Source organism: Scleropages formosus, chromosome 2 (genome assembly GCF_900964775.1).
Source record: "Scleropages formosus chromosome 2, fSclFor1.1, whole genome shotgun sequence".
NCBI classification, from domain to species: Eukaryota; Metazoa; Chordata; class Actinopteri; order Osteoglossiformes; family Osteoglossidae; genus Scleropages; species Scleropages formosus.
The window spans coordinates 24,459,951-24,483,776 of NC_041807.1; the positions used below are offsets into that span (position 1 = coordinate 24,459,951).

The following is a 23,826-nucleotide window of genomic DNA, read 5'->3' on the forward strand; positions in this document are numbered from 1 at the left end:
TTAGGTTCTTAAGGCCAAGAAAAGAATTCTCTCTGGCAAGAACAAACCAGCGCATGTTTTATTATTTACATACACTAATAGTTTAAACAGATAATAGAAATTGCATTTGTAAAATGGGGGTTCCTGTGGACATTATTTGTGCTGTTTGTAATCTTATCTACTTGCATTTGTTTAAACTGAATGATTAATTAACGGGGCAATAGGTGGAGCGGTGCTTAGTGCCACTCCTGCTTTTCGGGCGGAGATCGCAGGTTCGACTTCCACCTCCTACTGTTGTATCCTTGAGCAAAGTGTCTACCCTAATTTGCTCCAGTAAAAAACGACGTGAGTTATCCAGCAGTGTAAATGCTTAAATAACTGAGTAGCTTAGCATTGTAAACTGCTTTGGAGACACGCGTCTGCTACATGATGAGTACAGTAAACGTGATTGGAGTCACAGCTGCCCTTGTTATTAAGCACATTTCTCACAAGTGCAAAACGGGCCGTTTAAGATGAGCTTGATGGCGTGTAATAGGAGCTTAAGCACAGTCGCCATTAACCAGGAGATCACAGGAGGTGGAGTAAGTGGAGTCCATCATCCGTTCGGGGCGCTCGTGGCCTTGGGCTCATGCGGATTCAGCACGCTGGACAGCTCTCGCGCGCTCCGATCGCTCCCGCTTCGGACACCGTTGGGCAGGAAGTGGCCATCGATCGCACGTTTTCCTTCGACGGAGCCCGTCTCCCCCCCGCGCCTCCCGCCTCTTCCCCAGCGAGCCGCGGCCGGTGACTGGCGAGTTAAAAGCGGGAGAACCACGTAAGCAGAAACAGTGTCGCTGTGTAGGGGGGTTGGTTGGTTGGTTGGTTGGTTGGTTGGGGGGGATCGCAGCGCCTGCCTGGCATCGCGCGTCCTCATTCACGGCATCCTCCCGACGTGCCTCGTGCTTTGTAAGAGCCGAGCTCATCGCATCGGCCAGCGCAGGATTTCTCTGACTTTTGCCCACGCAATACCGTTGGACTTCTCAGGTTTTCGTCGTCCCTCCCTGCTTCCTCTGCATTCGGCCGATTTGCGAGGAAACCCTCTGCTCTAAAGCAATATGTTGGACCCGTCGTCCAGCGAGGAGGAGTCGGATGGGATAGTGGAGGAGGAAAGCAAGGAGGTGATGGCTCCCCAGGCCGGATCAGCTCGGATCTCTCCGAGCAGGACGAGCGACAGCTCCGGTGGTCTGCAGCCCGGCGGTCGGGGTAGCGGCGGCCGCCCGTCGAGCCCCAGCCCCTCGGCCGTGAGCGAGCAGGAGAAGGAGGAGGTGGAGAAGATGCAGAGGGAGGAAGAGGAGCGAAAGAAGAAGCTGCAGCTCTATGTCTTTGTGATGCGCTGCATCGCTTACCCGTTTAATGCAAAGCAGCCGACTGACATGGCCAGGCGGCAGCAGAAGGTAAGAAAGGTCCGAAATGAACGCACACACACAAACACACACACACACACACACACACACACACACACACACGGTAATGGAAGCCAAGTGTAATGGCCCAGTTGCTCTGTATTTCACTGCGTGGCAGTATACAAACCCCGCAAGCTCAGTTCTAATGTATAACACTCCTCCTGGCAGTGCATATATTTTTATATGTCTTCTTGTGTAACCCAGACGTGTTAAGCCCCAAAATGTTTCTTCAGTGGCTCAGTTGCACGCATATGCAATGATATTTGGTCAAAAAACGCACTCATGCATAATCATGCTGGTATACGAGGCGCTGGAGGTCTTTATGCACGGGGAAGGCACGAGACTGCAGCACGGTGCACATCTGAAGGACTGTTGCGTTCAAGTCGCACCAGCTCGAGGAGCAAAGAAACGTGTATGAAATCACAACCCCTGTGGTTTCACCAATTTCAATGGCACCGAGAAAATTAAATTTATCTACAGATGCTTCTGCCGGAGTGTGTGCATAAGAGAGGAGGGGAGTGGATTCGAGCCGTGTCATTGCCGGAGACCTCGACGGAGTCACGTGACCGCTCGTCTCCCCCGCCGTGTAACGAGACCTTTTCCTATTTGAGCTCTCCTCTTTTTATAAAGTCACTGCCCAAGAGGAATGCAGTAGCAAAGCCCAACATCTTAAGAACGAGTCATTTAATTAAATGCATTTCTCCAAGAATTGTGAAGAATGTCCCATTTTATATTTTTGAACGGGATTTGGAGGCACGAGTCTGTAACCTGCACAAAAACGCCACAGTGTCTCTCTCTCTGGGTTACGAAAAAACTGACACTCGCAGAACTGGCTTTGACGCTCTAATGGCTAAAACTAACTTCAAATGTTTATTGTGTCGTCCCACAAGTATTTATTTTTTAACCCCAGTAGCGGTGTTCAACTGTGGGGTTTAAAACTGGAGCGTTGACGGCTATTTCCATAGTTTTGCATTGATTGTAAGATGCGAAAAAACCTTCTTTTGCCAGTAAGTAATACGGTCCATCTATGCCACTTCCCAACCTTTTGCTGTGTGGATTAAATGCAAACTTGCAGATTGCTGCAGCAGGTGTTTGTAACTGTAATATTTTAAAGGAATTCGCATTTTTGATCGTTTTGGTGAACAATGCGCAGCAATAGAGACCCTGAAGTGTCATTGCTTTGTGGCCTGCAGACACGAGCTACTGCTGGTCTGGGAGCCCAATCCAGTACGTGCCTCAGACTGAAATCCAGAGTCTAAATTTGTCTCAGAAGAAACCAATTATCGATTTTCTAACGCCCTGGATTAGAGATTTTAGTTCTGTATAACTGTAGAAAACCTGGTAATCGAAAAAGACCTTAGCAGAGAAAGGGGTTGGGGAAAACGACTAACATCAGACAATCATGTAATGTTCGTATGTCATTTAAAAATGTTACCTGAATTGTTTTATGATATTCAGTTAAGGGACTTCTATATTTTATTCCTAATCGCGACGTACAGAAAAACATAGGTGTAAAAGTCACATTTAGTATAGAATTGCGCTGAAAAAAAAGGCCAATTAATGTCACTTCACATGAACGCGCCGCTGCCGTCAGTGACAAACACAGGGGTTTAACCTCTTTATCGAACTCCTCAGCTGTCCCATTTAAGAAACATTCAGCGAACTGGTACTAAAGATGATTTCTTAAGCTGTGCCAAAAACGTGCCAAAATAAATAAAGAGCTGACGGAGACCACATCACATATCACTGCAAGTCTGCAGTCCTTCGCGGTAACGGCCGTCACGCGCGCGGACGGCGTTGCCGGCGACTGTGTGCGCGGTTTTACTAAGGGCTGTAAAGCTTTTAGGCGCTGCCTATATTATTATTCTACAGTAAAAGCAATAAACATGCTGGGCACGTCCAGTGCCGTGTGCCAGGTCCCGTTGTAAGTTTACCCGGAGATCTAGAGAGAACGGAGAGTTGTTGCGTTCGCTCCTTAATTCGGTCGCTCAGAGCCCGCGATGCGGAGGGATACTGACACAGAAAAGCCCGTATGTTCGGCCCGCACCTGTTACCATGTGCCATTCATTGATGTCATCGTTCTTCTGTGCGAAAGGTAATGGGACGCTGGAGCTTAACCTAATGCTCTATAACAAGCTCTGCCATCAAATCAACATATGTGCACGAAATTGTGTTAAAAAGCTGCCCTATGGGTTTAAGCTCAAACATAGGCGACGTTTAGTGAAAATACGCCTGTGTTCGACGTGTAAAAATACATGTTGTGCGTGCAGAATTTTGCGCACCGGCCGTAAAAGTATTTGAAAGAGTAATCTGCGTGCTCCGTTGTGGGACAGCGGCTAAGAGCCCAGCAGGGAGTGGCCCTCCTGTTAGCTCTGTTCTCCAGGCAGCGGGAGGAAGAGCGGACATTGCCAGGGGCCCGGCCCCCATGAGGGAGCTCCTTCACTAAAAGCTCCCCTCCAATGTCCCACGGTAGCGTAGTGCAAAGGGACCGCACAGCGTCCTGCGCGCGCTTTTGTTCTCGGCCATGTAAAATGAACGAATAAAAATCAGATCATTTAGCTGGAATGATATGGAAGCCTTTTATCATGCTCCTATTGGAAGTGACCTGAAAAATGAACTGTACAATATCATTCGGTGACAGGATGGAGTGTTGTTTTTGTGGGCTGCAGTTAGTGCGCTGGCGAAGAACATGTCCTGGTAAAGTGAAGGTCATCAGTTCAAAAAAAAATCTGTGCCGCTGCACCTTTAGACAAGGTGCGTAACCTGAATTGGTCCTGGGAAATTGTAAATCCTTTTGGGTAAAAGTCTGCTGAACACCTATAGCTCAAAATTGAGTGACAAAATAATATTGTGTGTAATAACTTCTGTACTTATTCACTGAGTACAAGGTAGTTCGGTTCTGTGATAAACTCTCTGAATAGTTGCATAGGCTGCTTGCTTACTGAGGACCAGTCTAATGATGACACGTATAAATCAGTGTGTGAGAGGAGAAAGTCAGTGACATTCTGACCTACGCAGAGGTATTGCCAAAGGGAAACACTTCATAGAGCTGCATAGCACTATCAGCTTGCTTAGACTTCCGTGCCACTGTGCTCCTTAATTTCAAAATATTAAAATGAAATACACTACTAAATCATTGCATGTTGTTTGTACATATATCATATGTACTGTATAGACCATACTCCCAATCAAAGCAGAAAAACCATTTTAAAGACGGGCCATGATTACATTAACTGACGTTCATTCTACTTTGAAAATTATTTCCAAATGTTAATTTTTTCAGCACATTTGCCAGGTGAATGTATTGAAAGCCTTCTGTGTCTCTTTAAATGAATTGCAAAATAACGTTATTATGAGAGCTGGCAAACGAACAGTCTGGGTTTCAGTATCGCCAAACGCCAGACCCGGCGTGTTCATTGTGTGTACGGGGGAGCTGCTTCTTGAAGCTTTGAACACTGACCCTGTTGTGGGCTGACACAATGGAATGATTTCAGCCTTGCTACTTCTCTCTGGTCCTTATGGATAAAACACAAGCAGAGCAATGCAAGTAGTAAAACCTCAAAGTAATAAAATATCCACAGATGCCATTTCCATCTCATCTGGAATTTGTGCACTTTGACTGAAACAAAGCGTATCTTAGGGTTCCAGTGCTGGCTTCTTGTGGGTGTGGTAAGGAATAGTGCTTGTTTCCAAGGACATCTCCAGTGAAAGCATCAGCTCAGTAAGTCAATGCATAAAATATTTAGGGCAAACTCAAGCAAGCTGCAGCGCTATAGAAGCATCACTGCTACTTTGATGTTATCTTCTGCACTGTCTTATTTTTTTTAATGTTTCAGCGCTGTTAAACCCCCAGTAAGGATATATAATGTCTTTAGGTACAGAGGTAGCTCACCTTGTGGCCTAGAATAAGACTATCATTAAAATAGTGAAAATTATTCTTAATAGGTTGTGTAAATTTCTTAGATTTACGTACCTTTAATATTGCAAAGTTCTGGTATGGCAATAAAAATGTCAAAACAATATTTGGTGTTTTTAAGCAGCTCAAGCTGATTTTTCACACTATACAGATAATAAAATCTTTATTGGTATTGTGTTCTTTTTACACAGCAGTCAATTAAATGTTTCAACTGGAGCAATACTGCATGCAATGTTAGCGAAATATGGAGTGAATATGGTTCCTTTCCATGTTTGCACCCCTCAGACATGCATAGAAAGCACAAGCAAAGCATTTCCGTTCCTCTCTCACCTTAGAAACCACACAAGTGGTCAGTATGAGTCAGCCTGGACTCAGTGGAATATCCATCCATCCATACAGTGGATATTGAAAAAACATCTAAACAAACCAGAAACGACTGAAAGACTTAACTGTAGTTGCCGTGCAATTTTCTTTCAGTGAATCGTGAATGAAATGTTTTTTCGATCAGTAAATTTCTGTAAATAAACACGTTTCCATTTGTGATGCAAGAGAAACAATAGCACTGTCATTTCCACATGAGGTGTTTAAGTCTTGAAACATGTTCAGTGAAGACAGCTTTTTCTTTACTTGCTGGATGTAGATGGGAAAACAAATTTGTACTTCCAACAATGTTTATTGTAGTTACGTTACCTGTTGGCAAAGCTGAGTCTGTATCATTTTGGAACTTATCATCTTTTCTCATCACTTTGATGGATCCTGGACTTATAAAACCTACCTAACTGCTGGAATATTAATGTTTTATTTGTTAGTTCTGAGCTAGTTTTAGACAATAATGAGTTGGATGATAAATTGAAAAAAAAATGAAATTGAAAAACTTACTGAAAATGACAACAATAGCAATTACTAGGTCTCAATAAGCACTTTTTTGTGGGAATGTTTTTAGATTGCAGGTCAGCAGGGAGGCACAGTAGGTAGTGCTGCTCCCTCACAGTGCTGGGCTATTTGGGTGTGGCTTTAAATCCAACTCAATCTGCGTGGAGTTTGCATGTTTTCCCCCAGTCTTTGTGGGTTTACTCCCACAGTCCAAAGAAATACAGTTCAGGTGAATTACACACACACTGACCGAAACCACTTGTACCAAGGGGGGTCGCGGCGAATTGGAGCCTAACCCGGCAACACAGGGTGTAAGGCTGGAGGGGGAGGGGACACACCCAGGATGTCAGGCCGTCACAAGCCACCCCTAGCAGGACTTGAGTCCCAGACCTGCCAGAGAGCAGGACCCGGTCAAACCGGCTGCACTACTGCACCCCCCCCCCCCCCCCCCCCAGGTGAATTAGTGATCCTAAAATTGCCCAGAATGTGTGAGTGAGTGCCTGTGTGGCTACCCTGTGATGGACTGGCAGGTGGTCCAGGGTATACCCCTCCTTGCCTAGCATCTAGTGATAGGACAAGCAGTTAATGTGAGTGAATGAGAGTGTTTTTAGATTATTTATTGACACCATTGTTTAAAAAAAAAATCAGTTCCTTATCAAGTCACTCCACCTGTAAAAAATATTTTACACCCAATGGAGCAGTTGATTTTACACCGTAGGACTGTGTGCATTTCGTGACTTCATGTCATGACTGAGAGGAGAAAAGATCAATCTAATCAGAGGAGACTCCTCCAAATGACAATAGAGGAGTTAAAGGCGAATTGACACAAATGGACACTATAAAAGAGGACCTTCTCTGGAGAGCACAAAGCCTGCTGTCCTCTTGCAATAACTGATTACCCCTCCTGCTCCACTGGGTCTTGGCCTAGACCAAGGTGGGTGACAAACACAATTAGGCCATCTGTTTTCCAGGCTTTCAAATCAGACCAGATGAGATCAGACTGAAGACTGGGATTTTCAACATATTTGTTGCATCTGTAATGTTTAGCTGTGACTTTGTGCTGCATCAGAGAATGCGGAGCAGGTGGTGCATCCTGAAAATGGAACAGATAGCATTTTCCTTGTTAGACAGCTATCCATGCAGTTTATCTCCTTTCTTCAAAAGTTGATCCCTCCTCTCTTTTAGGCATGCCCTGTGGTTGTTCATTTTAACAAGCTAGTTAACTGGAGTGCTTTTTATTATTCATTTTCATCAATAACTTGTTGTCTTCAGTGTTGCAGCACTCCAGAGGCATCGCTGAAGCACTGGGCATGACCCATGCTACCCCTTGGATTGATTGCGAGTACATTGCGGGGCGGTGTCTCACACACACACACTTATTTCGTCACAGATGCACACACCAAAAGCAGTTTAGAGTCAACAGTGTTTGTGAAACACATCACTTTAGACTAGGAAAAAAGCCACAAGAACACGGGGGAGAACATGCAAACTTCTTACAGACTGAGCCACCCTAATTTCAGTGCTACGTGTTAAGGACAGTAGCGCATTTCTGTAGGAACACAGACTCAAAAAATGTTCTGTGTTTTGCAAATCACTTTGAGCTGTGATGAGAACAGTCTTGTCAACAACCAGGCTTCACTTGCCTGCGTCTTCACATGTGGGGTTTGTTAGCTTGCTACTGACTCAATCTGGGGTTTGCTGTGAAACTTCTGCTTTTGTTGAATCATTGGGCCAATTCTGTCTATGTGTGGTGCCCCAGGTTATGCTAACAGAGAATCTTCACATTTATTTATTTAGCAGATACTTTTGTCCAAAACGAATTCCAGTGAACCTTATGCAGTGTTATCAGCCCACAAACCTTATTCACCAAGGTGACTTACACTGCTAGATACACTGCTTACACTGGGTCGCTCGTCAGTAGAACGCCCTCTCTCTATCGTTCACACTCTATGGGTGAACCTGAACACCATGTCTTTGGACTGTGGGAGGAAACCCACGTAGACACGGGGAGAACATGCAAACTCCATACAGACCACCCAGGCACTGTGAAACAGCAGCGCTACTTGCTGTGCCACCATGCCACCCCAGAGTTTTAGTCTTTACCTATTTGTCAGCCATCGAAGGTGGGATTTACAGGAGAGGCTCTGTCTCTGCATCAGCCTTTGCACCCTGTTGTGACTACAGTGGTTCTGTCTGTTCCAGATACTCTGGACTAGGGTTTGCTGCCATGGTTCTGTTTGTACCTGAACCTTTGCCCTTGTGGTTTTCTGAGGAATCTGTCAGTGTGTTAGCCTCTGAATCCAGGGTCCCTCTGATATTTCTGTCTTGGTGTCGGTCTCTAGACACGGGGCTCGTTGAGCACTGACCTCCATGGCAGGCTGTGCCTTTGCACGAGAAGGATGGGACTGAGTTACAGACATCTTCTCCGACCTTCCTGGGTATATGAGCACATGAAGTCCCTGCAAACACCTCTACCGCTCTTTTCTCATAGCAGCAGGCTGCAGTTCTGCCTCTGTGGCTCAGCACCGTGTGACGGCTTTGCTTTCCCTGCATCCGCCTTGTCCGTCACGCCAGGCTGGAGTATTCACCAAACAGATGAGTTGCCAAACATCACAGCACCAAGGGGGCTTAATGGGACCCAGATGACTCATGGCAGTGGAAAGTGCACTGTGAGTCGGCCCGTGATAAGGAGATCCATGCTGAATTTCCTCAACTTGGCTGCAGCTCCGAGGCTTTGCCTGCTGCCCACTGGAAATGACAGCTCAATTAGGGGCAAGACCGATAGCTGCTGCACATATATCTGCCTGTGGAGGGAAAACCTTAATCAGCAGATGGGCATGCTACAAGGAACCTGCCACGTACCGAGCTCATAGTCCACAGAAGAGCTGAAAATGACGTAGGCACCTGCAGAGTACAGATCTCCACCCCAACTCGCTGTCCCCTCACCCACTTCGGATCCGAATGTCCCCTTAGTCATTGCACCATCACCAGAGGCCAGGAACATCATGTAATTTACATCATCAGGCAGACAACCTCATTAAAATACTGCCTGAACTCTTACCTATGCATGAACGTGGGATGACAGGATTGCTTTTTGTGAATATTTTCTACATCTTTCCTTGCTGTTTTGATGAAAAACTAAGCTAGGCCAGAAAGCACATCCACCTGGTTGCAGTGAGTGCAGAAGAAAACAAGACTAATAGTAAACAGTGTCAATCCCCAGTGACTCGCTGAGATGTGAGCTCATACTTTACAGCAGGATCATTAGTGCAGTCCCCTGACAAGCCCCGCCCACCTGATACCAAACAACAAGATGGTCTTCAAGAGGACCTAGCATCATGGGATGGATGGCTCCAACTGAGACCAGTTTATTCTCCCAGGGGCTGTAGCAGGTGGTATGTCTTGTAGCCATTCGCTTATGCTATAGTAAGGGTTCTATACACACTTGTTATTTTGTAGGTCCTACACCCTCACTTATCTTGTACTGTGGGGTCTTCATCCTCTCTTGCATTACTATGTGGTGTCTACACTCTCAGTCATGATACTCTGTGGGTCATTTAGCCTCATTCATGTTGCTGTTAGCATTTTCCCCCATTTTTTTCTATTATGCAAGTTTCTCCTGTATCAATACATAACCATTTTAAAATGTTCTCAAGTATCCCAACTGCAGCTTTATCATTTATTCAGGAGTGTTGTGCCATCCAGCAGGGAACCATTTTAAAATAGGCTGTCATTAACTTGTAACCATTATGTAAGTGAATTGCTCTGGGTATCATCATGGGTAGTCCAGCTCACTGGCTTATTGAAACCTGGTGATACTTAGCATTCTGGTCGAGGTGGCTGATACAAGCAGGATGCATTGAGCTGTAATTGAAATACCCTGATGGGGCTGTAAATCTTTTACTCATCACGGACAAGGAATCGCATATCACTGGTTTGAGGTTATTGTGGTGTTTGGCTGTAGGCATCCTCTAAATCCAAGAGCTAGAGATTATAAAGGGAGTGTGGTGACAGTCACGTGGAAGTACCTGAATGTTTTAAACATTTAATCCATTCGGACACAAAAATCATTTACAATTGCCTTTATTCCTCGTGGTTTCAGTCTCTTTCTGATCTGTGGAACCACACAGAGGCTGTCCAAGTCCCCAAGGAGGCGAAACCTACTTCTCCCCACTTTGATGGAGGAATTGCAGAATACATCTGTGTAAAGCATATCCATGCTAAGACAGCAATGCAAACCAGTTACCTGCTGCACATTGATTGGTGTGCGTTTATTTTTTGGCAATTTGAGTTATTCAGATTTTTGATTCCCTGTGCAAAATACATTTTGTGACAAGTTGTCATAATTTAGAAACTTTACAATGGTTGGTATTTTTGTAAGATTCTTAAAATGTGGATCAGCGTGTTCCAATTATGTTAATATTTATATTTACTACTATAATAAGGTGATGAGCTCCACCCACTTCCCTGCTACAATATTTTGTGATATAAGACTTTGGCAACTACTGGAAATGATTAGTACAGATGTGTCACTTTTGCATTTATCACATTGCAAATTTTTGTACATCTGAAATGTGGCATGAAATGTTCTGTTACAGTTCTTTTAGTTCAACCTTTTAAAGATGTGCCTCAAAATTAATCCATCTAATCAGTGTGTCATGGACTTAGTACTTTTGGTCATATTTCTGTGATATCGGTGACAATCACCATTATCAGCACACAGCAGTTAGGGTTACAAGACAATGCCGTGACATACGGACCCCCAGCCAGAGAGATTTCTTTCCCTCTAATTGTATCTGACAAATGCAATCTGAACCCCCCAATGCTCACTGGCTGATAAGAATGCAGACAAAGGGACTATACGTATTTTGTTTAATACAGCGAGGGAGGAAACATTCTATAAGACACATGACAGTAAGCTGAAATGAAAGTGCTGTGTTTAAGAATTGCATTGCAGTGCTGTGATTAACGGTCGGAGAAGGGGAATAGGTAAGCGCAGCAACATTACTGGTTTACTTACAGTACTGGTTAAGTCCTGACAGGGGTTTTGTTTGCAGGACCTGGAAGCAGATGACAAATAAGGAAAGCAGCATTATGCTTATGAGAAGTGCCTGCACCATCTACTCAGATGTTGGTTGTTAGTGTTACCAACTCAGTTTTGAAAAATTTGCTTTGTCGTGGAGAAGAATCCCACACCACACAATGATCGAAACTGAAAATGTTGAACAAGAAAACAACTTACATTCAGCAAAATAATATACACAATAGCACACACACAATAACCTTCACAATAGACTAACTACTGCAATCCCAGTGCTCGTGTCCCTCGAAAGGCTTCAGGTTGCGCCAGTATTGGAGGATGTAAATTAGTTCATGTCCTCAGAGGTTTAGCTTTAAGCCTGCTGTTTCACAAATGTATCCAACAACATTCAACATTCTAGCTGTTTCCTCTGGGCCACTGTGTCCCAGTGAGTTGAATCGAACTGTGTCAGCCCCCCACCAACCGCACTTACTCGCATTACTATACAATAAACATAAGCCTCACACAGATAAGCTGTCAGCCTCAGCATGTTTAGCACAGTTGCTTAGTCCTTGGGTCTGTCAAAAAGTACTCTATAATAGACACACAAATTTATTGCATGTAATAAATTAGACAGCTATTGATGTGTGAAGTCTGTGTGCTGTACAATCAGCTTCTTCAAAAATGTCAACACTCCAAAAAGAAGCTTGATGTTCCAGGAAGTTATGCATTTGCACTTAATGTGAATTAATCAAAATCACTCCAGAATGTTCATTTGCCTCAAATCACAGGGCTCCAGTTGTCGTGAAACTGGCTCTGTGCAGTTTTTTCAAATGAAGCATCACATTTGTGCTGAAGTGGAAGGATGAGTAATTTCAAAATCTCGAATTTGAATTCAGTATAGAAAAAGGCAGGTGCAACATTGGAGTGGTATGTACGGTATTCAGCTGCGTTATGATTCTTGGTGAATTTATGTTTTTCTTCCCTGTTACTGTTCTGTAGTCAAACACACACAAATATGAAGTAGCTGGTTACCAGAGGTCAGTTCATTTAGTTATTTTCTTACTGGAACCAGTTGTTTTCACATAAAACAGGGCCTATATTTTGTATGTGTATTGAGGGATATGCATTTGTAAGTATATTTCCTTCTCTGCCACTTCTTCATTAGTTCCTTGCTGCTACTTGCTAAGGTCTATCTGGATGCCAGCCTACATGCTGGAAAGGCAGGGGTGCCTGAATTGTGAGGACTGACCAGTTATTGTCGCATGTCTCGCTTGCCAGATTTCCCTGCATCTAAGGTTCCTGGTGGCACATACTGTAAATGCCTTCTGATGATCTGGGAAGGAGTCCCTTTCTTTCACCTTAAATTTGAGGTGTTACTGCATTACCAGGGGAAAAGGATTTCGAAAAAATTGCACATATTCTTACTAGAAAATGAAGCACTGCATGGTAAATGTACCAGCTGTTCATGACATCCAATCAGCTGATGTCAGAGTACCTGGTTGCTCTCTCCAGGTAGACTTTGGCGGTCGGTGTCATTACTGTGGGTAGTTTGGCGGCGCGATGGGTTTGGCCGGTGCCTTGCTGTGTGGCGAGTCTGGAATTCGAGTCCTGCTAGGGGTGCACCGCTGTCATACTTCCGTCCAGGAAGGGAATCGTCGGACCCAAGTGCAGAGCGTGGGCCTCCTTCGTTGAGGGGAATCCGAAAATCGTCGTCAGAGAAACAAGTGAGGGTCACCAAGCAGCAATCGTCGTTAGAGGGAGAATTCAAGAGCCGTAAGTCACAGAACCCACAAAGGGTCGATGGACACGAGGAGGGGGTGAGGGTTCAGGAGACAGGTCGAGGAGCAGGAACAAGGAAAGGGAGATCAAGCCGATGAGAGAGACGTGAGTGAGTAGCAGGGATGAGCGAGGTTCCGCGTCTGACTATGCTACTCACTTTCCTTTTATGCGCTCATCCCCGATCCGCCGCAGGTGTTCCTCGTTGCGCCGAGGTGGAGGGCGTGACAACCGCGGCTCCATGCTTCTCCCTGCATTTTCCTCCCCAGCTTGCAGAGCAAAGACCTGGCCACCCACCTCTGTTCCTTCCTTGACTTGCCTTGAAAAGCATGCGAGTGGTCGCTATGGGTCAGGTTTGACTCGACACCTTGCATGCACACATCATCGCTGTGGATATTGTAGAGAATGGCACAGTACACCATTGTGTGCATGTCACTGGCTCTTGAGACTGGAAATTGCAAAAGCTACAGTAAATTCCAAGGAAGCAATTGGCAAGGGATCTGGTAGGGCATGGTATTTTGTGCATGAAGTTTTATTAAATTGATTCCTTTTCTTAAATCTGAATTTAATAAAACAGCTAAAGGCTTTTTTCAAAGCCTTGAAAATTTCATTTTCTTAATTTCACTACCCAAGAGGATCGTGATGAGAGGTATATATATTTAAATATGGTCCTAAATAATAAGCAGAAAACACTTTATACTGCACACGTGCAGTATACTCTACACACCCACACATAGCATCCCTGACGTCCTTTTTATGAAATTGGTGGAGTCTTTAACCTTTGATGCCAGGATGTGGAAAGCATACTTGATTTATTTTATTATTGTCAGTTGCAGGTATCCACTAACTCATCACACGTACACATGAGTCTAGAGGCCTGGGCTTTGAGCTGAATCCATATGTGCTTAATCTCAGATTTTCCTTTTCTACATCTTTTGCCCTCTCTCGTTTGCTGTCTTTCAGAGCTAGCGCAGCAGCGCAGACACATTACTGCGATTATGAGCGAGCGTCTGTCTCTGTCGTTGTTCGGTCTGTTGCTTGGGTCAAGCAAAAGCGTCTCTGATGAGACAGAGAGAGTGTGGGCGACTGCGTTATGCGTGAGTTTCCCTTTGGCAAACAGTGACAATAACGTCAATAAAAAAAAAAACAACAAAAAAAAGAATACATGCCTTCTTTGCATTTTCACCGAATGGAAATTGCCCTGCAAATGAGATGTCTCACAGGATGAATAATAATCAGCTGTTGGTGAGAGAACGGGGGGTTGGTTGTGGTGCAGCGATGTTCGCTTCAATCCTTAATGAATGTGCTGATGAAAAATCCAGGAGTTCAATGAGTGCAGCTCAGCACGTCCCTGCGGTGCAGCCGCGCAAGGGGTTCTCAGTGGTCCGACAGAAGCCAGGCACCTTGAGAACATCCTGGAGGTGCATGGTCCTTGTGGATGCAGACCACAGACACTCCCATCTGCCTTCCATTGGTGGGAGGACATGCAGAACAGCCTAGTCTGCTGACTGTATAAACACTAACCTCTCAGAGTTGTATCTCCACCGCCAAGGCCTGTAGCCAGTCACTCTGGCGTTGGCGTTTTTATTTTCCCTTTTGTTGCAAAAAGACTGCACATGTTGTAGCTCAGATGCCCTCTGCCACCCTCTGGCAAACAGAGCAATGGGCTTGTGGAGTCAGGCCTATTCTGTTGCAAGGTATAAACAGTGCATAACAGATCTTTTGAGCAATGCAGGGACCGTTGTGCTTTGTTGAACTTTACAGTAAACTGCGCTAATGTGAGCAGTACTGCTCAGTCCCAGTAGAGCTGCTCCACTTGCTTTCCGTCTCGTTTTTGCCATGGCTTTTTAGAGCCGAAAACGTGATGAATGTGGAATATCTACTGTCAGTTGTTTTTATGAATATTCCTTGGGAGCCCTAAAGTTTCTAGAGCTGCACTTCATCCAGACGAATTGCTTCAGATAACGGGTCTTGAGGCAGCAAAACTGAACTACTGAAGCCCACAGCCATATGCGTTCGAGCAGTGGTAAGCACTAGTTCTCAGTTTTAATATACTGTAACCTATTGCATCAGCATTAACTCATTCAATATGTGGAGAGCAGGCTTTATGGATGAGTGTAAACAAGTAAAATTTTATTCCGGCAAATGTTCAAGAGATAAGCATTAGCATAAGTAGTGTGCAGTGGGCTGTAGGTTGAACACTGTTGAGTTAATACAGCAGATGTATGCACTGTAGTACAGCGCGGGCTCACTGTGTGCAAATGGAGAGTGGCATGTTTCACAGCCATCTCAGGGGAGGAGAAGCATCGGGAGAATAAGCGGGAATTTGCCTGTTGAGATAGAGTAGTACCAAAAGGAATCATTCTGAAGGTCATGAAGATTACGGTGAGAATGGTGATAATCAGTCCATATAGAATCCGGGGTCTATTCTGTCCCTGGTAGAATGGCCATTTAATGCACCAGAAAAAAATGAGGGTGTCTAAAAGAAGTAACTTTGGCAGCCAGTGGCTGCAGTGGAATTGATAGTAGTAACTATGCCCCTTAATGGCACATAATGATACTGTGGTTTCTATTTTGTCCTCATGCAGTATTTTGTGTGCTGTACACTGTATTTCTGACATTTCCTTCAGTTAAGGATCATCCAGACAGATAATGAAAATTGACAACGCTGGCATATGTATTGTCAGCTGTGACCTTTCAGCAGACCACTAGGTTAGTGCAAAAACAACATTTCCGCTTGCACCTCCCTGCCGTCTTGGAGACCTCTCTGGGTGTCAACATGAGATTCGTTGTCGACAGAATCTCCGAAAGACTCTCAACTCGAAACCGTTTCCCACACTGCAGATTCGCTTATGAATTATCTCAAGATTGCCTTTATCCTATGTGCCAAAAACCTGGTTGAATGGGTGAACGCCCTTTCAAATTGAAGCGATGGATGTGTTGGGGTAAACTTGGCGGACATGTGACAGACGTATCTTCTTTGCTGCCATTTGCGTCTCCTCAGAGACTTGTGTCAGGCTTCTTTTAAATCTTTACCCTCTCTGCTTGAAGCTCCCAGAGGTCCTCTCTGCAAACAGCTTCCCCCCTGATTCTTCCAGATAGATCAGATGATTACAGAGATTTAGCAGCTTGACACTGCACACACACAGACTCACACATGCCTGCTTGTGTGACTGCCCCATGAGTCAACCCCTGCTGTAATAATTTAGTTTTTGCAGCATTGCAAGAGAACTGGTCTTTGGTGAAATGACAGGAAGGAAGAGAGTTTCACCCCATGACCTCTGAAGGCCTGGCCTCTGGGTAAGCGAAAAACCCACGGAACAATGGGCCTTGGAACGACATGGCCTTGATTAAAATGCTTCTTGCAAAAACTTCCTTGCAGTTTCTCAGCTCAGAGGGCTAATGTTACATTTGATCAGTACTGCATCTCAGAAATAAATGACTAGTATAAGTCTTGTGTAACAAGAATAAATTTATTTTGTGATGGAATTTAAGCACATCATATATATGTATATATATATGGCAACAGTAGCTGAAGTTCTTTAGTAAAAGCACAGTTGTACATCAGTAGCCTTATATAAATCATTTATTTCTATTTTTTAATAATTATTTAAAGCAATATTTGTTTACCAAGATCCATTATGCACTACCATGTGTGGGGGTGATTAGCCGCTGTGTTTTGAAATACAGTTATAGACTTGGATGTTGGACTCTGTGGATTGTATAGTGTTTAAAGGAGATAATTGAATGTTGGCCTGTTCTGACCTAAAGAGACAAGCCTTTTGGGACAAGAAGCCACCATTTGCTTGTCTTTAGTGTCTCCACATTCAAAAGCATAAGAAGCATTGGCAGAGAGCCTCTTCAATCTGGCACCTTTCTTAAGAATTGGCACATTTTCAGTCCAGCATTACATGGATTTTCATTTTCATTTTGAGTTATTTTCACCACTCATGTACAAGGTAGCACAGTTTAAAAAAAAATCCAGCTAACCAACACCACATCCTCAGACAACTAAGACTTTAGTAAACCATATGGCATAATAGTGGCCACAGGTTAGCTACTGGGAGACAACATGAAGGTTTTAGACCTAGATTCAGATTTTCAGACTTGGTTAAATCACACACAGAGTGGTTTGAGTAAGAGCAAGGTAATACTTTAATTAATGTAACTAATATTACATCCAAGTTATAAAAGAGCAAAGGGAGTTCTCTTAAACCTGACAAATTGAGTATTGTGACATAAAAAGATCTAATAAAACCTGAATGATGTTGATGAATGATTTTAAAATCCCCTTCTGTGATGACTTACAGTAATAAATAAGAACAGGGAGCTATAAGAGGTTGTGAATCAGTAAATTCTTCATAAATTGCCATTGAAAGTCATACCTGTGCATTGACTGAGTGACACTAATCTTCAAAAGTCTTTGAGGTGGGTAGCCAAATTGAAGCAGAAACTACTTGCCTACCAAATCTCATACAATCTGGTTTGATTTCATTAGGGGTTCAAAAGCATCAGGTCATATGTTTACAGGGATGAAAGTCAATCGACTGAGTAATTAAATATGGCAGAAAGCTGTGGAAAAAAAAGATTTTTGCATTAATTTCACTGTCTTTATGGTAAACTGTTTGCTGAGCAGTGAGAACGTTAAATTGTAGAACTGCAGTGGTAAATTATTATTCTTTTAACTAAAAGCTGATGTTCTCATGATTACCAAACTCAGCAAAGGTAGCTGTATGCTTTATATATCTGATATTGGTAGATAAATCTGTACACTGTTTCAGTACTGTATATGCTTTCAGTGCCAGTGGGATGGTTCATTTTCAATAATCAGGGAAATCAAAAGGTATTTTGATTTCTACAATGGAATATCTATAGGAATGGAAACGCAGTTATCCTTTGATCCTTTCGAATTATCATGTGAAGTTACAGTGTAGGGCACTTCTTATTAGGATCTATGTTAATGAAGGCTCCAATATTGCAGAGGAGGTGGGGGAAAGGAGTTGTGTAGTGGTCAGGGCTGTCAGCTTACAATTAAAGATCCTGGGTTCAAATCCACCAGCCGTAGGCCTACCCATGGTCAATGTACCAACCCTGAAATTCTGGATTGAATTTTACCCATCTGTCTGAATAGATAACTATATGTGAATAGCTTGTTATACAAACCTGTTACCACTGTAAGTTCACACATCGTCGGAACCGCTTGTCTCATGCGGGGTTGTGGGGAGCCGGAGCCTAACCTGGCACCACAGGGCGTAAGGCCGGAGGGGGAAGGGACACACCCAGGACAGGACGCCAGTCCGTCACAAGGCACCCCAAGCAGGACTTGAACCCCAGACCCACTGGAGAGCAGGACCTGGTCCAACCCACCACGCCACCGCACCCCCCACTGTAAGTTGTTTTGGAAAAAGTGCCGAAGAAAGTAAACCAAATATCCATGAACGCTGAACCAGAAAAGAAACCTATAGCAAGATCTCTATAGTGTGTTTCATGGTTTCTTAGAGTTATTAAACTGTGTTAAAAATCTGAATGTCTAATCTAAAACACCTCAATAGCTGTCATCCCTGCACACCTTGCTTTACAGTGGGGTGCTTAGAAATAAAGACTGCTGAGGCAGAATGCTGTAGTAGTATCGCTCCAGTGTCTCCAGATCTAAGTACTTCCAGGAATGAACAGCAGTCTCCTAGTAACTTCAAAGCCACACTTGTGTGTAGCGTCTGGTATACAATATACAGCTGAATGTGTACCTGTACCATGCAAACATGGGTTTTGGAACACTAAAAAACTTAGTATCCTGCCATTGCCAAATAATTAAGAGCTCATTTTAATGCAACACTTCTAATTAGAGTGATCACCCATGATGCAGGGGAAATTAAAAGAAATGGCTAGAGAGCTCTTTGAGTGTCTTAATGGGTAAGAGCTACTCTAACTGGCTGATTCTGCCTCCTTGACAATCCTATTACAGGTAATCAATGCGTTGCTTTCAATTTGTATTTGAAAAAAATAATTTTTAATTTCTTCAATTTAACACTTAACAAATACCAAATGAGCATGACGTAGGTCACAGTGACTATAGCCTAGAACAGTGGTACTTAACAGCGTTTGGGTCACGGATCTAGTGAAATATATGGATAACTGCAGAGAAATATACATAAGAACATCAGCGCAAAATCTGGCATCCACTGAATATGCTTTATTGAATTTAAAATTGATATCCTCCACATCCAGACATTAAAAGAATATGAAATCAGTGTTTATAAAGAATTATCTTTCACGGTGTGGCTTTCAGAGTGATGGTTTGTCTGCATGTATTAGAGAGTGTATATCAGAGAGTTTTGGTATGTGTGTATGCCTGTTGGTGTGCCACAGTGAATGTAGGTGTATGTACTGACGGGAGCTATGTGGTGATGAGAAGTTGCCCCCCACTGAGAGGCTCGAGAACGGTACTGTGAGGAGAGGGGGCAGCCCTGGGGCATTGAAAATAAGGATCCAGATGGCATTAGCTGACTCTCAGAGGCAGTCGGCTGCAGTAGCTTTCCATTCCTCTCAAACATCAAAGCCTGTCTGAGTGTTTTGGAGAGCACAGGTAGGGAAGGAAGTGTGGTTTGTTTTAGTGTGTTTGTTTGCATGTGGGAATACACCACTCACAGACTCCGCTGTTAAATTCTCTTTGAGACAGCGGTGATGCAGTTCGAGTGGAGGTGGTGTTCAAAGCTGGGCACTACTGCCTGGACCGCATTTCAACCTTTGTCAAGAACATACCGGATAGATCCATCACAAGAATTTTCAACCAGAAATAACACGGTGCAGGATTTAGCAGCCTTTTGTTTCTCTATAACTTTCCGATCTCTGGGAGGGATATCCTACTTATGAAACAACTGAGCTGACATTTGTTTGCCACTTGCAAAGCCATAAATGTGATTAATAAGATGCACTGATACTAATGTATTTTATATAAAATATGGTACCTCTTCAATGATGCACATGATAATTATGGATTTAAAAAACTAAATTGAGAGGTTCTGCAGTACACTACAGTACAGTTTATACTGTATTGCGGTGTCTCTGGTGAGTAGATGACCTATAGCGAGAACCCAAGCTTGATCTCCTGCAATAGACAGCAGTCAAACTGCAACACGAAGAACCCTCTTAACAAGGTTTCTAGGATGACTGTAATGATTGTTGGCAAAACCTTTCCGTAATTTGTACCTTTCCAAATGCTTGGAAGTGCTATACATAGAGAGATCAACACAACCAGGATTATATTATTGAACATGTTTGGTTTCCCTTTCTTGCTGGAAACACTGCATCAGCATGCAAAGTTACATGACCTTTCTGTACACTTCAGATGTGGCTTTGTGTCTTTATGACGCATTGCTTCTTTCTACATGCTCTTTCATGTCACTGCAGCCAATGTTAGCAGGTTTAACAAGCAGCCATAAAAGACACAAAGGGCTGAATCTCCCACATTCATGTGCCATGTTTTATTCATAAAATCGCATTGTCCTCCTATAATAGTTCATTATTTTGGGAGCTTAATTTGTTCTTTAATCATCAGCACCGGGGACATTATGATTCTCCCACCGACAGTTTCAGCTTCAAGGCCTGATGTATGAAATGAGTTTGTTTTATTTTACCCATTTATTATTATTGCTTTACAGCAGTTGAATAAAGTCCCAGCTGGCCTTATTTGATCTAATCCACATGCAGTTTGACATCATGTGGTTGATTCATAAAACTCAGCATCAATTCTTATTCTGCAATCAAATTTACAGTGGCTATAGATTAATAAACATAGTTTACAATAATAATTTTAATTTGCTTAAATGGAAACTGTTTTTCAAAAGGTGATTGATAGCATACATAATAAATAGTCAAAGGCACCAAAAAAACCTCATGTTATTGGTGCTGTGCATTTTAAAGGTATTTTTGAATAAACAATATCTGACTGCTTGTCTGATATGAAGAATGCAAGTCAAACATTATACTACATACTTTGTACAACCTCATGATCAATTATGTTCCTTTTCTTCTCTTTCTTGCCGTTTTATAATTCATCGCACTGAAAACTGCAAGAAATAGTAAGACACTGTGATCTTTTGCCACTTACACTCAACAGACGCAGTTACATTTGTCCTGATGTAACATACCTTGGCAAAAATATCTGCAATAAAAGGTCTCTGGGCAGTTTATCTAGGCCAGGTGGAGAAAATTTACACTTGTCCCTGTTGCAAACATACTAATTTCACAGAAGACTATGCTTTAGAAATTGTTAAAAACGGGACAGCTGGGACTGCCTGTTTGCACAAATCGTAAAACTAAACATGAATTAGCATTATACCATAGCTCAAGAAAATGTTTTAACATGCTGGCAGTTTACTGATTAATTCCGCATAATTTAAACACTTGTTAAGGTTTACTTTTTACATGTGCAGAGCAAACAAGCTTGAAAGTCGTGTGATTCTTTCACCGTTTTAATGTTTCTGCTTCATTGTTGGATTTTTTGTGTTTACTCCTTGACCACAAACACAGGTGAATAAACAGATGGTGATTTGGCACATCAGAGCTTTCCCTTGATTTGTATTAATGGAAGAATTCCTTTGAGGACTGCAGTGCTTCTGGCCTTGGCATCCATGGCAGCTTTGCAGTACATTAGAATAGAGTTTTGCATTTGGACAGGTCCTACACTGGGGTATTTGATGCCACTTTTTTGCAAAAAAATCAATGTGGCACCTCTCACACTTCTTTCTGTAAATTAATGTAGGTACACATACATATATTCCATTCATCCTTTGTCATTAACCACTTGTCCTGATCTGGGTTGCCAAGATCTGGAGCCTATCCCAGGAAGACTGAGCGAAAGACAAGCGTCGGATTCACTCTGGACGGGACACTAGTCCATTGCAGGGCTGGCACACACACACACTCACCCATGCGCACACTATGGCCAACTTAACATCACCCATCCTTTTGAACTGTATGTCTTTGGGCTGTGTAATAAAACAGGAGTCCCTGGAGGAAAACCACACAGGTACATGAAGAACATGCAAACTCCACACAGACTGAGCCAGATTTGAAACTATGCCAGCTACAGTTATTTTTAATATAAATGTAATTATTATAATAATTATAATTGAACATGTGGGCGAACATTATAGAGGTACAGAACACAAATGTTTACTATAATGACTCAAAACGGACTGAAAACCATTTTTAAGACTAAAGTTCACCAAGGGAAAAATGAATTTAGTATATATTATTTACTGTGTAGACCGGCAGTTTATTCAGTAGGAAATGTTACTTAAAACATTTCAAATTCACAGGGTGGCAATGTATTATATGATATTTGCATTATTAAATAAGCTGGCAGATCTTCAATTTCTAATGAAACTTTAATATGAAGCAAGGTTCCTTATTAATTTTTTCAAGATCAAAATTTATTTCTCTTTTTAACTAGGAAATTGTGGCACCCACGGGTAATTACTTAGGTTCACCTAATTATAGAGTTGGGTCGGCACTTGGGTATGTGAGGGCAGGAAGCGCTCTCGTGGATTGAATGGGATGCTTGGATCTACAGTGTCAGCTGCTGAAGGCCCCGTGGTAGCAATCCAACCACGGGCTTCATTCATTGCTAAAAAAGCAGCATTGCTTCTTTGACATCTTGATTTTAATTATTCCAGCATTAGATGATTTTTGTGAGGCCAAACTGACTGTATAATGTGGCACCATTGTTTGCGGTCTTCACACCTCGTAATATGATGCAACTGCATTTTTGACACAACATAGAAATACTAGACATGTGAAGTCTTTTCTTTTTAAATTTGTGTGTTCCATTTGTTGCAGTCTATTTAGTGTTTGGTCTTTAGGGATTTGTCTTTTGGGCTTTAGTGTTCAGTTTAACTTTTAGCAAGTTGTGAAACAAATGTGCTCATGCAACACCTTCATGTCGAGGGCTAATGTGAAGAGAACAGTCATTAAACTGTACTTTTCATGGCGCTTATCTTTCATGTGACCTGCTCTGCTATGTTCAATATACTATAGTCAGCTGTTTCACCTTAGGTTCATCCTCCTAGACTGTTCTTTTGAGGTTAACAGAAAATTATACAGGTCACCTAAGGTGGTTACTACAGCAACAACAGCTAGACTTCATCTACCATTTGTTTGCATGGTCAGCTGCCAAGAAACAGGTCTAAAATCTCTCTTTTGAGGATAAAAGGGCTTCTCATTCAACACTTACTACCATACTCAGATCTATTATGTCAGCCACTGTTCAAGTTCGGAAAATGCATTATTAACAGGTGTCAGCCCCACAGCTCTCTTTGCTCATTGTTATATATTGTGTGTTGTTTCTATTTTAAGTAAAATGCCTCTAGCTACAATTAAACCATACTACGACAACAAAAGTGAAAGCAACGGAGCGCCATCAGAGTTTGACAACCCTACGTATCTTTCCCGCTCTTTATTTTTTGTGTCTTCCCCAGATTACAAAGCAGCAGTTGCAGACAGTGAAGGACCGCTTTCAGGCCTTCCTCAACGGGGAGACTCAGATCGTGGCCGACGAGGCCTTCATCAACGCTGTCCAGAGCTACTATGAGGTGAGCTCCACATTGCACTGAAATGTCAGAAATTCAGAAAAATCTGAATCTCACTACTAAAGTGCTTTGCAGTTAGCTTTTCTGACTGTGTAAAAATGTTCCATCGTAAGACTCTTCAGTTAACAGGTAAGATGATCGTGCGCATTGTCATGCTGTTAAGAGTGTTTTTTAATCAATTATTTTTTTCATCATTCTGAAATGTAAAAATGTGTGAAAATGAAAATA

General features: G+C 42.9%; 1 protein-coding gene across 9 annotated transcripts in view; it reads left to right on the forward strand.

Annotated features, from left to right (window-relative positions):
* Positions 1-502: 502 nt before the first annotated feature.
* LOC108939444 (calcium-dependent secretion activator 1-like) overlaps positions 503-23,826 on the forward strand; it is a 99,063-nt gene continuing 75,739 nt past the window's right edge. For all 9 annotated transcript variants that reach the window (XM_029249943.1, XM_029249944.1, XM_029249947.1 and 6 more), the window contains exons 1-2: positions 503-1,412; positions 23,488-23,601. In XM_029249943.1, the coding sequence (XP_029105776.1) occupies positions 1,074-1,412; positions 23,488-23,601 (453 nt within the window). In that variant the 5' untranslated portion in view covers positions 503-1,073. The remainder of the gene's footprint in view (positions 1,413-23,487; positions 23,602-23,826) is intronic.